The following is a 13,921-nucleotide window of genomic DNA, read 5'->3' on the forward strand; positions in this document are numbered from 1 at the left end:
ATTGCTTGATGGCATTAGCAATCGCTGTGTCACCAACTGTCCAATATCATAAATGCACTTGATTTGACACACTGCCACTAAATCACAATCTCAATTGGTCTCAAAAGTGCCACATTTTCCCTAAGCTTTATCCACCATGATTCCTCTCTGTTTGGGTGAAGCCCATTCTTTCTGGTGGCAACCATGGTATCATGCGCTAATTAGCGAGGAATCATTAGTCAGCATCACAGTTAAATGTAATTGGATTGTACGTAACTACCATCCATCTGGCTTGGCTCTTAGAGAGGACCTTTGCCGAGTGTCGTAGAACGAAAAAAACAGACCATCTGTTGCATTAATGCACTGAAATTACCACAAGGCGGCCTGGGTGACAGCCAGTCGCAGCTGGTTAAGACTCCCTCATGCAGAACATAATGTGGCCGAGATAGGACAGGGGACAAGGAGAAAACAGACAATTAAACCGGGCTGGAGAGAAAATAATTCATTAAAATTGATCATGTTGAGGATAATGTTGCATTTCATGTTGTGGAGACATATTACCAATGCTATTATAAACCCATTAATTCATAGATTTTGATGTTAAACTAGTCATAACATGAGGTAGTTATCATTATTCAGAGGGCACAAATGACACAAGACAATGATTTTTGCGGTGTGATTGGATGATACCTACTTAACCAATTATATGAAAACATGTAATTCTGTTTAGATTGTTCCATTTGTTGTGTGTAACTCCTGCATCTCCAAGCCCCATCATGTTTTTTCCTTGTGCCTCAGGCTCCGGCTGCAAGATGCGAACGTTGGACAGCGGCATTGGAACATTCCCCCTCCTCGATTCCTCCTCCTTGTTCTCCTCCATCCTCCACCTCCTTCCCAAGTCCACATCGGCCCAACACTCCCTCAGTCCTCCCAGTGCTCCCAGTTCCTCTAGTGAGGAGGTGTCACCCTCCCCATTACCCCGGTGGAGAGTACCGTCTGGCTCAAAAGACCATCTCTGCAGCCAACCAGGCCTGGACAACTCCTCGTTATCCGACACCACTGTGACCCTTGTCCAATCAGTGCCTTATCCCACTTTGGCCTTCCTTCAGCCTGTCCAATCCCTGTCTGAGCCCCTTGTGACCTGTGCCAGTGTGTGTGATACCCAGAGCAAGCTGCCCAGACTAGCCTCAGGTAAAGTCAAAAGACCATCGGGAACTCAGTCGCGGTCTCAACTTACTGTTGAGATTTAAGGAGAAAAAACATCACACCAATTGATGGTCTGCAATTTGTTTGCTGTTCGTTCACTTGTTGAATCTGCTGGTGGGAGACTGACAGCCGTAATTTCTCCCCGTTGTTTTACATTTAGAATCGGTTTACACTCGGTTGCAGCTTTTTTACATTTAGAATCGGTTTGCAAATTACAACCGGCACTCAGTTCAGAGGTGCTAAGTATAAACGCTTGACAAATCTACCAGTGGGTCCGTGTCTTTAGAATGGTAGAATACAAAGGTGGCAAATTTTAAATTTGGTAGTGCATCAGCAGTTTTCCTCTTCTTACGTCAGCCACTGACAGTCACTCAATTAACACCATTGCAAAATGTGTAGAATTTCAGAAAATGTGCTTTAAAACTGCATTATTTTCTTTACACCCCTTGGCAAAATAGGAGGAATTGCAGAAACATTTTCTCTCCACTGCCAAAAAGGGGGCCTCTAAAATATTTTGCCCGTGAGGTAAATACAGTCCTGGAGGTGACAGTGAACAGACCTTGTTATTACTACAACTAAAGCCAGCATTAAGGCAGAGGATCACAGTTTAAGTGAGCAGAGAGAAGAGGCTTGCCCATATTAGTATGCGAATGATAACCCCAGTTTAGACTCTGCTAAAGAGACACTCTCAATTAACCTGTCATGAGAGGAGATTTTGTGGTGATTGAAATTCATATCTCACTAGCTAGGTTTCCATCCAATTGGTGACAGATTTTCATAAAAGGCTGTGAGTGATGACGGAATGCATATAGAACTACCTTTTGAGGTATAATTACCATGTACCAAATAAAAAATCCAAGTTAAATGGGTTTCCATCGAATTTTCAACACTACTGTTGAGTGTGCCCACTCTGGTATTGGCACATGCAATCTAGCCAAGAGCTCAGATAATTTGCTGAAATTCCGGCACCGACAGAGATGGCCACCTCGCTTTGCGTTCCAAGGAAACTATGCAGTATTCAGTTTTTTTTACGTGATATTTATTACATTGGTACCCCAGGTAATCTTAGGTTTTATTCCATACAGTCGGGAGGAATTACTAGATAAAAGAGCAACGTCAACTCACCATCATTACGACCAGGAATACGACTTTCCCGAAGTGGATCCTGTGTTTTGCCCACTACCCGGGACAATGGATCGGATCCCAGCCGGCGATCCAATACAACGACGCCGTAAAAAGGGCAGACGAAGCTGTCTTCTGGTCAGGCTCGGGAGACGGGCACATCACCACCACTCCCGAGCATACTACTCGCCAATGTCCAGTCTCTTGACAACAAGGTTGATGAAATCCGAGCAAGGGTAGCATTCCAGAGAGACATCAGAGACTGTAACGTTCTTTGCTTCACGGAAACATGGCTCACTCGAGACAAGCTATCGGAGTTGGTACAGCCAGCTGGTTTCTTCATGCATCGCGCCGACAGAAACAAACATCTTTCTGGTAAGAAGAAGGGCGGGGGGGGGTATGCCTTATGATTAAAGAGATGTGGTGTGATCATAACAACATACAGGAACTAAAGTCCTTCTGTTCACCTGAATTAGAATTCCTCACAATCAAATGTCAACCGCATTATCTACCAAGAGAATTCTCTTCGATTACAATCACAGCCGTATTTTGGGCATATTCAATCAATCCTTATCCCAGTCTGCTGTTCCCACATGCTGAGAGAGCCACCAATGTTCCTGTTCCCAAGAAAGCTAAGGTAACTGAGCTAAACAACTACCACCCCGTAACACTCACTTCCATCATCATGAAGTGCTTTGAGAGACTAGTCAAGGACCATATCACCTCCACCCTTCCTGACACCCTAGACCCACTCCAATTTGCTTACCGCCCCAAAAGGTCCACAGACGACGCAATCGCAACCACACGGCCCTAACCCATCTGGACAAGAGGAATACCTATGTGAGAATGCTTTTCATCGACTACAGCTCAGCATTTAACACCATAGTACCCTCAAAACTCGTTATCAAGCTCGAGACCCTGGGTCTCGACCCCGCCTTGTACAACTGGGTACTGGACTTCCTGGCGGGCCGCCCCCCAGGTGGTGAGGGTAGGTAACAACATATCCACCCCGCTGATCCTCAACACTGGGGTTCCACAATGGATTCTGTGCCCTCTCCTGTACTCCCTGTTCACCCACGACTGCGTGGTCATGCGCGCCTCCCACTCAATTATCAAGTTTGCAGACGACACTACAGTGGTAGGCTTGATAACCAACAAAGACGCGGCGGCCTACAGGAAGAAGGTGAGGGCCCTCGGAGTGTGGTGTCAGGAAAATAACCTCACACTCAACGTCAACAAAACAAAGGAGATGATCGTGGACTTCAGGAAACAGCAGAGGGAGAACCCCCCTATCCACATCGACGGGACAGTGGTGGAGTTTTAAGTTCCTCGGCGTACACATCACGGACAAACTGAATTGGTCCACCCACACAGACAGCGTGGTGAAGAAGGCGCAGCAGCACCTCTTCAACCTCAGGAGGCTGAAAGAATTTGGCTTGTCACCAAAAGCACTCACAAACTTTTACAGATGCACAATCGAGAGCATCCTGTCGGGCTGTATCACCACCTGGTATGGCAACTGCTCTCCCTACAACCGTAAGGCTCTGCAGAGGGTAGTGAGGTCGGCACAACGCATCACCGGGGGCCAACTACCTGCCCTCCAGGACACCTACACCACCCGATGTCACAGGAAGGCCATAAAGGTCATCAAGGACAACAACCACCCGAGCCACTGCCTGTTCACCCCGCTATCATCCAGAAGGCGAGGTCAGTACAGGTGCATCAAAGCTGGGACCGAGAGACTGAAAAACGGCTTCTATCTCAATGCCATCAGGCTGTTACACAGCCACCACTAACATTGAGTGGCTGCTGCCATACATGTAAAAAATGTATCACTAGCTACTTTAAACAATGCCACTTAATATAATGTCTACATATCCTACATTACTCAACTCATATGTATATACTGTACTCTATACCACCTACTGAATCTTGCCATCTTTATGTAATACATATATCACTAGCCACTTTAAACAATGCCACTTAATATAATGTTTACATACCCTACATTACTCATCTCATATGTATATACTGTACTCGATACACTCTGTATCTTGCCAATGCCGTTCTGCACCATGACTCATTCATATATCTTTTTGTACATATTCTTCATCCCTTTACACTTGTGTGTATAAGGTAGCTGTTGTGAAATTGTTAGGTTAGATTACTCGTTGGTTATTACGTAATTGTCGGAACTAGAAGCACAAGCATTTCGCTACACTCACATTAACATCTGCTAACCATGTGTATGTGACAAATTAAATTGGATTTGATTTGAGATACAGTGTGGTTAGGCCTATAGCCTATGTTTTTTTAATAAGAACAAATTATTATTTACAATGACAGCCGAGGAACAGTGGGTAGATTTTTACCTTGTCAGCTCGGGGATTCGATCTAGCATCCTTTCGGTTACTGGCCCAATGCTTTAACCACTTGGATACCTACCGCCCTAAAGTGATGAGATTATTAGGAGAATATTATGGACAAAAGAGCGAGATTATTTGTATTTGTCCAAAGGCAGCCAAACATTGATGATCCTGTCACCAAAATCAGACACTCAACGTTTACAGGAAAGGAGCATTAAGATCACTGTGCAATTTCACCACAATGTGAAGTTAATTTAATCTGTAGCTGAATAAACTGCATGATTTCCCAAGTCTCCAAGTTTACTTCAATTTGATGGTTATTATAACAATATTTGGGCATAAAAGTGTTTCCACCAACATTTCTCGCATAACTTATTAGACCTGTTTTTTATCTGATATGTACTTAACTCTGATAAAAAAGGTTGGATGGAAACCTGGTTATAGTGATGCACAGAGAGTTAATTGTTTGGTTGGCACAATTTCTGAGATGGGGTGTAGTGTCAAGAGAAAAACAGAAAAAATGGCCAATGTTAAGTGATGCCCAGATAATGCCTTAGGATGGGACAATAACTTCTGTTAATTACCGAACACCAGATTCAGTGAAAAAGGCTCTATGCTCTAGATGTTTTCTATTACAACTGTAATGTTCTCCTGTTACTGTTTGCAAAGCAATAGAACAATCCCTTAATAGCTTATTTTCTGGATGAGGTTCACTTTGTATGGGATGACACTCAGTATCAAGTATCATGCAGTATCATGGAAACAACATACACTCAGTATCAAGTATCATGCAGTATCATGAAAACAACATACACTCAGTATCAAGTATCATCCAGTATCATGGAAACAACATCCTTTTTGAAAGCAATATGTACGGGAAAAAAACATGTTGTGATCTAACAACTAGAGAGGAGGTGCTGCCGAAAAATGAGGAACTACTGGGAATGGATGTAATATTATTGTATGTTTAATAAAATGTGACTTTTTATACATGGAGAGAGTGTTGCACCCTACATCTGTCTGCATTGCAGATATTGTTACCCTGAGGGTGTAAGAGCAAATCAACTTGACACTGCTGTTATATTGCTGTCTTAGAATACTTAGAATGTAATGACCAGGGCCTCCCTAGTGGCACGGTGGTCTAAAGCACTGCATCGTCACTACAGACCTGGGTTTGATCTCAGGCTGTGTCACAACTGGCTGTGACCGTGAGTCCCATAGGGCGGCGCACAATTGGCCCAGCCTTATCTGGGTTAGGGGAGGGTTTGGCCGGGGGAGCTTTTATTGGCTCATCGTGCTCTAGCGACTTCTTGTGGTGCCTGCAGGCTGATCCTGGTTGTCAGTTGAACGGTGTTTCCTCCGCCACATTGGTGCATCTGGCTTCCAGGTTAAGCGGGCGGGTGTTATGTTTGGCGGGGAGTTGTAGCGATGGGACAAGATTTAAAAATGGGGTAAAATACTACAAAATGTATGTATTGACCATACAACTTGAACAAAACCGTGCTCTCTCTTCTTTTTTCAGCAGTTAGAATGACATGATCATGAAGACTGACAAGGACAACTGCTAAGAAACCATCAGCAGTGAGTTGTTTTTAAAACATTATTATTTGTTTTTATTGGTAGGTGGAATGGAAATAATGATATTGAGCCATTTCAAATCAAAGACCAGCCCTGCCAACATAGAGAGCAGACAAAACTCCAGTTTGCTGTTAGAACAGTTAGCTGTTTTATATCCAATTAATTGATTATAGCAATCAAGGAATGCACACAAGTCATTTTCAGAATAGAATACATTTTCTAAAATCATCGGTAGTTGATCAACCATAGGTCTGCACTTACAGGAGTAAATATGAAAGAAGACTGGTTCTGTGGAACTAGTAAAAATATACAATTACACAGCAAATGTACAAATATTTATTTAATTTTAATTTGATTTATTTCACCTTTATTTAACCAGGTAGGCCAGTTGAGAACAAGTTCTCATTTGCAACTGCGACATGGCCAAGATAAAGCAAAGCAGTGCGACAAAAACATCAACACAGTTACACATAGACAAACGTACAGTCAATAACACAAAATAAATAAAAAATAGAAAGATATATGTACAGTGTGTGCAAATGTAGAAGAGTAGGGAGGTAGGCAACAAATAGGTCATAGAGGCGAAAATAATTACAATGTAGCATTAATACTGGAGTGATATATGTGCAGATGATGATGTGCAAGTAGAAATACTGGGGTGCAAAAGAGCAAGAGGGTGAGTAATAATATGGGGATGAGGTAGTCGGGTGTGCAATTTACAGAGTGGCTGTGTACAGGTACAGTGATCGGTAAGCTGCTCTGACAGCTGATGCTTAAAGATAGAGAGGGAGATATAAGACTTCAGCTTCAGAGAGTTTTGCAATTCGTTCCAGTCATTGGCAGCAACGAGAGCATAGAGGTCGCAGTGGTGGGTAGTATATGGGGCTTTGGTGATAAAACGGAGGCACTGTGAAAGACTACATCCAGTTTGCTGAGTAGAGTGTTGGGGGCTATTTTGCAAATGACTTCGCCTAAGTCAAGGATCGTAGGATAGTCAGTTTTATGTGGGTATGTTTGGCGGCATGAGTGAAGGAGGCTTTGTTGCGAAATAGGAAGCCGATTCTGGATTTAATTTTGGATTGGAGGTACTTAATGTGAGTCTGGAAGGAGAGTTTAGTCTAGCCAGACACCTAGATATTTGTAGTTGTCCACATATTCTAGGTCAGAACCATCAAGAGTCGTTATGCTAGTCGGGCGGGAGGGTGCGTGCAGCAATCGGTTGAAGAGCATGCACTTAGTTTTACAAGCATTTGAAAGCAGTTGGGAGGCCACAGAAGGAGTGTTGTATGATGTTGAAGCTCGTCTGGAGGTTTGTTAGCACAGTGTCCAAGAAGGGCCAGATGTACACAGAATGGTGTCATCTGCGTAGAGGTGGATCAGAGAATCACCAGCAGCAAGAGCGACATCATTGATATATACAGAGAAAAGAGTTGGCCAGGGAATTGAGCCCTGTTTCACCCCCATAGAGACTGCCAGAGGTCTGGACAACAGGCCGATTTGACACACTGAATCTATCTGAGAAGTAGTTGGTAAACCAGGCGAGGCAGTAATTTGAGAAGCCAAGGCTATTGAGTCTGTCGACAAAAAGCCTTGGCCAGGTCAATGAAGATGACTGCACAGTACTGTCTTTTATCGATGGCGGTTATGATATCGTTTAGGACCTTGAGGGTGGCTGAGGTGCACCCATGACCAGCTCGAAAACCAGATTGCATAGTGGAGAAGGTACGGTGGGATTCGAAATGGTCGGTGATCTGTTTATTAACTTAGTTTTCGAAGATTTTAGAAAGGCAGGGCAGGATGGATATAGGTCTAAAACAGATTGGGTCTAAGGTGTCTCCCCTTTGAAGAGGGAGATGACCGCGGCAGCTTTCCAATCTTTGGGGATCTCAGACGATACGAAAGAAAGGTTGAATAGGTTAGTTATAGGGGTTGCAACAATTTTAGAAAGAGAGGGTCCAGATTGTCTAGTGCAGCTGATTTGTAGGGATCCAGATTTTGCAGCTCTTTCAGAACATCGGCTGTCTGGATTTGGGTGAAGGAGAAGTAGGGTGGGGGGGGGGGCAAGTTGCTGCAGGGGGTGCTGAGGTTTTGGCCAGGGTAGGGGTAGCCAGGTGGAAAGCATGGCCAGCCGTGGAAAATGCTTATTGAAATGATCAATTATCGTATATTTATCAGTGTTGACAGTGTTTCCTATCCTCTGTGCAGTGGGCAGCTGGGAGGAGGTGCTCTTATTCTCCATGGACTTTACAGTGTCCTAAAACTTTTTGGAATTAGTGCTACAGGAAGCAAATTTCTGTTTGAAAAAGCTAGCCGTGGCTTTCCTAACTGACTGAGTATATTGGTTCCTGACTTCCCTGAAGAGTTGCATATCGCGGGGGCTATTCAATGCTAATGAAGAACGCCACAGGATGTTTTTGTGCTGGTCAAGGGCAGTCAAGTCTGGGGTGAACCAAGGGCTATATCTGTTCTTAGTTCCACCTTTTTTGAATGGGGCATGCATATTTAAGATGGAGAGGAAAGCACTTTTGAAGAGCAATCAGGCATCCTCTACTGACGGGATGAGGTTAATATCCTTCCAGGATACCAGGGCCAGGTCGGTTAGAAAGGCCTGTTCGCTGAAGTGTTTTAGGGAGCGTTTGACAGTGATGAGGTGTAACCGTTTGACCGCGGATCCATTATGCACGCAGGCAATGAGGCAGTGATCACTGAGATCCTGGTTGAAGACAGCAGAGGTGTATTTAGAGAGCAAGTTGGTCAGGATGATATCTAAGGTGATGCCCATGGTTACTTATTTTGGGTTGTACCTGGTTGGTTCCTTGATTATATGTGTGAGATTGAAGGCATGTAGCTTAGATTGTAGGACGGCCGGGGTGTTAAGCAAGTCCCAGTTTAGGTCACTTAACAGTACGCACTCTGAAGATAGATTTGGGGTGATCAATTCACATATGGTGTCCAGGGCACAGCTGGGGGCTGAAGGGGATCTACAACAAGCAGACTTGTTTCTGGAGAGGTGGATAAAAGAAAAAGCTAAAATTGTTTGGGCACAGACAGAACTCTGCAGGCTATCTCTGCGCGCTTTGGCAGTTTTATCTTGTCAGAAATTGTTAGGGATGGAAATTTCAGGATTTTTTACCCTATTTTTCTCATCAATTTTGTGATATCCAATTGTTAGTAGCTACTATCTTGTCTCATCGCTACAACTCCCGTACAGGCTCGGGAGAGACAAAGGTTGAAAGTCATGCGTCCTTCGATACACAACCCAACCAAGCCGCACTGCTTCTTAACACATCGCGCATCCAACCCGGAAGCCAGCCGCACCAATGTGTGAAACACTGTGCACCTGGCAACCTTGGTTAGCATGCCAGGCGCCCGGCCCGCCACAGTTGTCACCGGTGCACGATGAGATAAGGATATCCCTACCGGCCAAGCCCTCCCTAAGCCGGACGACGCTAGGCCAATTGTGCGTCGCCACACGGACCTCCCGGTCACAGAGACTGGGCGCGAACCCAGAGTCTCTGGTGGCACAGCTGGCCCTTAACCACTGGGCCACCCGGGAGGCCCCAGAAACTTGTTAATGTTGGTAATTAACAGCTAATCTATGGTAACTTTGGTAATTTATACTTGAATAACTAAAACAACAAGTAATTAATATGTAGTATTCCTTTTATTACATCTGTGTTCATATTGTCCATGAGCTTCTCGTGGTAGACCATATAGTAAAAGAGAAAATTGGTTTATATTAAGGACAATGTTTTACAGCTAGGTCATTCAATTGAATTGATTATTTTATATGTTAAAATTGCCATACAGAGGGCCAGAGATAATTACAGTTACTGCTCATAATCTGAAGTACCCAAAAGGGCCACTAGATGACGTGTGATAAATTACATAAAATCCTTGAACGTTATTTGTGATAAATTACATAAAATCCTTGAACGTTACCAAAATTCTGGTAGTTTACTGGTAAACTTAGATAGTTTCCTGTAATTTACCCTCCATTTTACCCTTAACTGCATGTCACTCAATAGGAGGATTTAAAAAAGTAACCTTTTGCGTTACACTGAAAATAAATGACATCCTCTTAAAACTGTTTATAACACCAATTCTGTTTGTGATATCAAAATTCTAACATACTGTAAGTGTGTTAAATAGACCTACACTACTAAGGAAAAGTCAAGGACAGAGGGGGCCATGACTTAAAAAGTGGCACAGATATTTCCATCTTAAATCCGCATGCAGTCAAAATGACTGCCTCTGCACTTCTATTGTTAAAGAGTGCATCCTGTCAATGTTTTTGGTGTTGGTGGATATCAAATAAGATGGAATTCATTCTCAAGGAAGTTCTGCATTAAATATCTCAATGCATTAAATCTGTCATGAAATAGGTGTGATTGTTTAGTATAGTATTTTATTAGGATCCCCGTTAGCTGTTTCTAAAGCAGCAGCAGCTACTCTTCCTCAGGTCAATTTTGAGAATAGCAACTATAAAAATGATAAAAACAAGTGGGTCACTATCAATTCACTTCCAAAAGTATTATATTGTTTCCTGGTTGCACTCGACCACGATAAAGCTCTTGATTATTTATATTCAATTCCCTTGACAAATTGGAGTATGATGAGTCATTTAACAGTGTCCTGTGGATGCCACACTTATAGTCAAAGACTGGGGCCACCCTGATTTCTCTGTCAGGTTCATGAGAGTATTGATTAAACCCATTACTATACCACCCCACAGGTCTAAGCTATTTGTCAAGTGCGGCCTCTAACTCTGCACTTTCACTGAATGTCCCCAGGAGGAATGATAACAGACAGGAGGACAGAATGACCATAAATATAGTCTAGTGTAGTCCTGTGTGTCACTGTAAAAGTAAGTAAGTAATATAGTCTGACTGGAACATCAACACATATATTGATGACAGTACAAATATATTGATGACAGTACTTTTATCTATTTTAGGTAACTTAATTGAACTACCATTCAAAATAATGTTCTAAGTGTAAAGCACTTTGACCATTTGGAAAAGAATGTTAGACATTATAGTGATTCGTATTTCATCATTGAAATTTGAGACTGCACTTGACTGTAAAGAGCCGTACAGCAGGTCGAAGTCAAGACTTGACTGATACATTGCACTGTCGTATACACTGTTATACACTATCCCAGAACTGCTCCTGTGTACTGTTTTCTGCTACATGTCCTGTTATTTCACAAGCATCGGAAGAGGCTGTAGTTTGCTGTAAGGTTAGGAATTCGACAATAGCCCGAGGTCCGATACATCTTACTTTCTCACCACGTTTGTCTGTCAGAAAACTTTTTTAGTTGTGTGCAGGAAAGTGAAGTTTACGTGAAGTGTGACTTCTGCCTTCTGCATCGCTTTTTCTGTATATGTTACATTTTCCTGAGAGGAATCCAGGAAGTATGTGACATGTTTTTCAGAGTTTTTTTTAATCACTCCTGGCAGTAGCCTTAAACATGTCTTTGCAATGTGCTGGTCCCAAGGTCAAAGTAAAATATTAACAGTAAGGTTAGTATTCGTTGTGTGTATTAGCTAAGAGCATAACGATTCACAGTATTAATAATAATGTATGATTGGTGAACCAGAGTTTTTGCTGGTCAGGTAAGGGCCCCATGCACAGCTGTAATCATTTAATTCAGTCCTCTAGGTCCCCACTTTGACCCAATGATTGACATGATGACATTATTGGTATATCTTTAAAGCCAGAGGTTAAACCTGATCTATATGTGTTCCTACAAAAATCTCCCCTGAAACCGACTAAATAGCCATGGAAAGAGACATCAAATGTAATTGGTAGTTCAGAAAGGGGTGATTTAGAATACATTAGCATCTCTCACCTCCCCCTAGTTGTTCTTGTTTAATGCTGTAATGTACTTAATTAACGTGTTAAAGTCTTTGTCATTTGAATAACAACCTTGGGGCTAGGTTCCATCGTCAAATATGCAGCCTTCAGTGAAACATCATTATGAGCAAGAATGATTGAAGTTTATGACTTTGACCCTATGTTGCTTTCCAACACCTTGGCAGCTGCAGAGCGACAGGTGTCTCGAACATTTTGCTGAGCTCATAATCGTCCAATTGCAAATGATTCATGCCATTGCAATGAAACTCCTTGATTGTCCATATGGCTGAAACGCTAAGATTTGAGGTACTTTTGTATTATTAGTAGGAAGGTTGAAGTTTAACTTTCATCCCAACAGCAGTGGGTGGAGATGTTGCTGTTTTTCATAATGAAACAATTGCATTTTTTGTGTGACACAGATGTTGATTTTTCCCCATGTATCATCTAAATCTGTTTTCCTCTTCCGTTTCAGAATAAATTCTGGAACAAAATGAGCAGCATCGAGGGGAGAGAGATAGAGAGAGAGGGCAATCAGCAGGCATGTAACCTACAGGGAGATGCATGATTACAATGGCTCATGGTCAAACAAAAGCACTATACCTACCTTTAGGAATAGAACTGCCCGTGAAAACATGTTATGTCAACATATGAAGGCTAGAAGCCTGAAAGTTGCCCATTTTCTTCTGATGAGTTTCTGTCCACAGGACCCGAAGTGTTAAAATCAGTAAACTATTGATTTACAGTCACAGGCAATTATAATCGTCATTGGACTTGGTTTGCTGTACTTGACACACATTAGCCTCTTCAGTAGCTTTACCAGTTAGCTCACACTTAGGTACTGTGCTGTAATTGCTAATTGCTCCTTATCTTGTCAACTTAATTAGACGGATGGCGTGGGAAGAACGCCACAATGACCTTCTCTCTTTCGGGAGTTTTATGAAAGAGATAGTTTACTCAATTTACAAAATATTGATTTCCTTAACCTGTAAGCAGTCTTTGGACAAGGAAAGACAGAATTCATGCCTTGGTTTTACTTACAGGATAAAGTAAAGAATATGTCATTTAGTAATTTGGGTGAACTATCTGTTTAACAGTTAGCAAAACAATACAGACTGACTTGCTAGGTTCTGTGCTGGGCAATATGCGGTTGGGTTGATTAGGAACACAACCAATGCGTGCTCAACTTTGGGGCAAAACAACTATAAACTCCAAAGGATTATTGAAAACGTGAAATATATTTAGTCTCCGAATGTTTATTGAAAACATACTTTTGCCCAATAAGCACTTGTTGTTTTCTCTCAAATAGATAATCAAAGATATTGGGTAGCTAGCTAGTGAAATTTTGCCATATTAGCATAGTCATACAGAAAGTCAAGCACCTCAAAACAAGACATGGTATCAAGAACAAGATACAACGAGCTGAAACAAACCACATACGATTCCCCACATGGCAGCTTCCTGTCAATGTTGCTAGCTATCTGACCATTCAGAATAATAACAACTCATGGTCTTCTGCCCCATCAATGTGCAGGCATAATTTTCTTGACGTCGTCAGGCAACCTGTCTATATGTACTGTCAACTGACACACAAAATCAGTGTGCAACAAACATAACTTCAAGGACGTCTGACTGGCTAATACGCTATCAATCACAGAAGTACAGTATAGGCAGGATCTCCACTCATAACTGTGTCGTTCCACCTCAAAAATCACAAGAAAGAAGATTGACATCCACCATCTCAGATTGTTCTGAAATCGGTTCTGTAGTTAGTGACAGATTCCATTAGCGTTCCTGAAACATTATTTTGTTGA

At 42.4% G+C, this 13,921-nt stretch overlaps 1 protein-coding gene across 2 annotated transcripts in view; it reads left to right on the forward strand.

Annotated features, from left to right (window-relative positions):
- The window catches only part of LOC109902340 (nck-associated protein 5), a 125,641-nt gene extending 112,604 nt beyond the window's left edge, over positions 1-13,037 (forward strand). For both annotated transcript variants that reach the window (XM_031793805.1, XM_031793809.1), the window contains exons 13-15: positions 778-1,170; positions 6,196-6,254; positions 12,583-13,037. In XM_031793805.1, the coding sequence (XP_031649665.1) occupies positions 778-1,170; positions 6,196-6,212 (410 nt within the window). In that variant the 3' untranslated portion in view covers positions 6,213-6,254; positions 12,583-13,037. The remainder of the gene's footprint in view (positions 1-777; positions 1,171-6,195; positions 6,255-12,582) is intronic.
- The last annotated feature ends 884 nt before the right edge of the window (positions 13,038-13,921 follow it).

This window comes from Oncorhynchus kisutch, linkage group LG2 (assembly GCF_002021735.2).
Source record: "Oncorhynchus kisutch isolate 150728-3 linkage group LG2, Okis_V2, whole genome shotgun sequence".
In the NCBI taxonomy this organism is placed as follows: domain Eukaryota; kingdom Metazoa; phylum Chordata; class Actinopteri; order Salmoniformes; family Salmonidae; genus Oncorhynchus; species Oncorhynchus kisutch.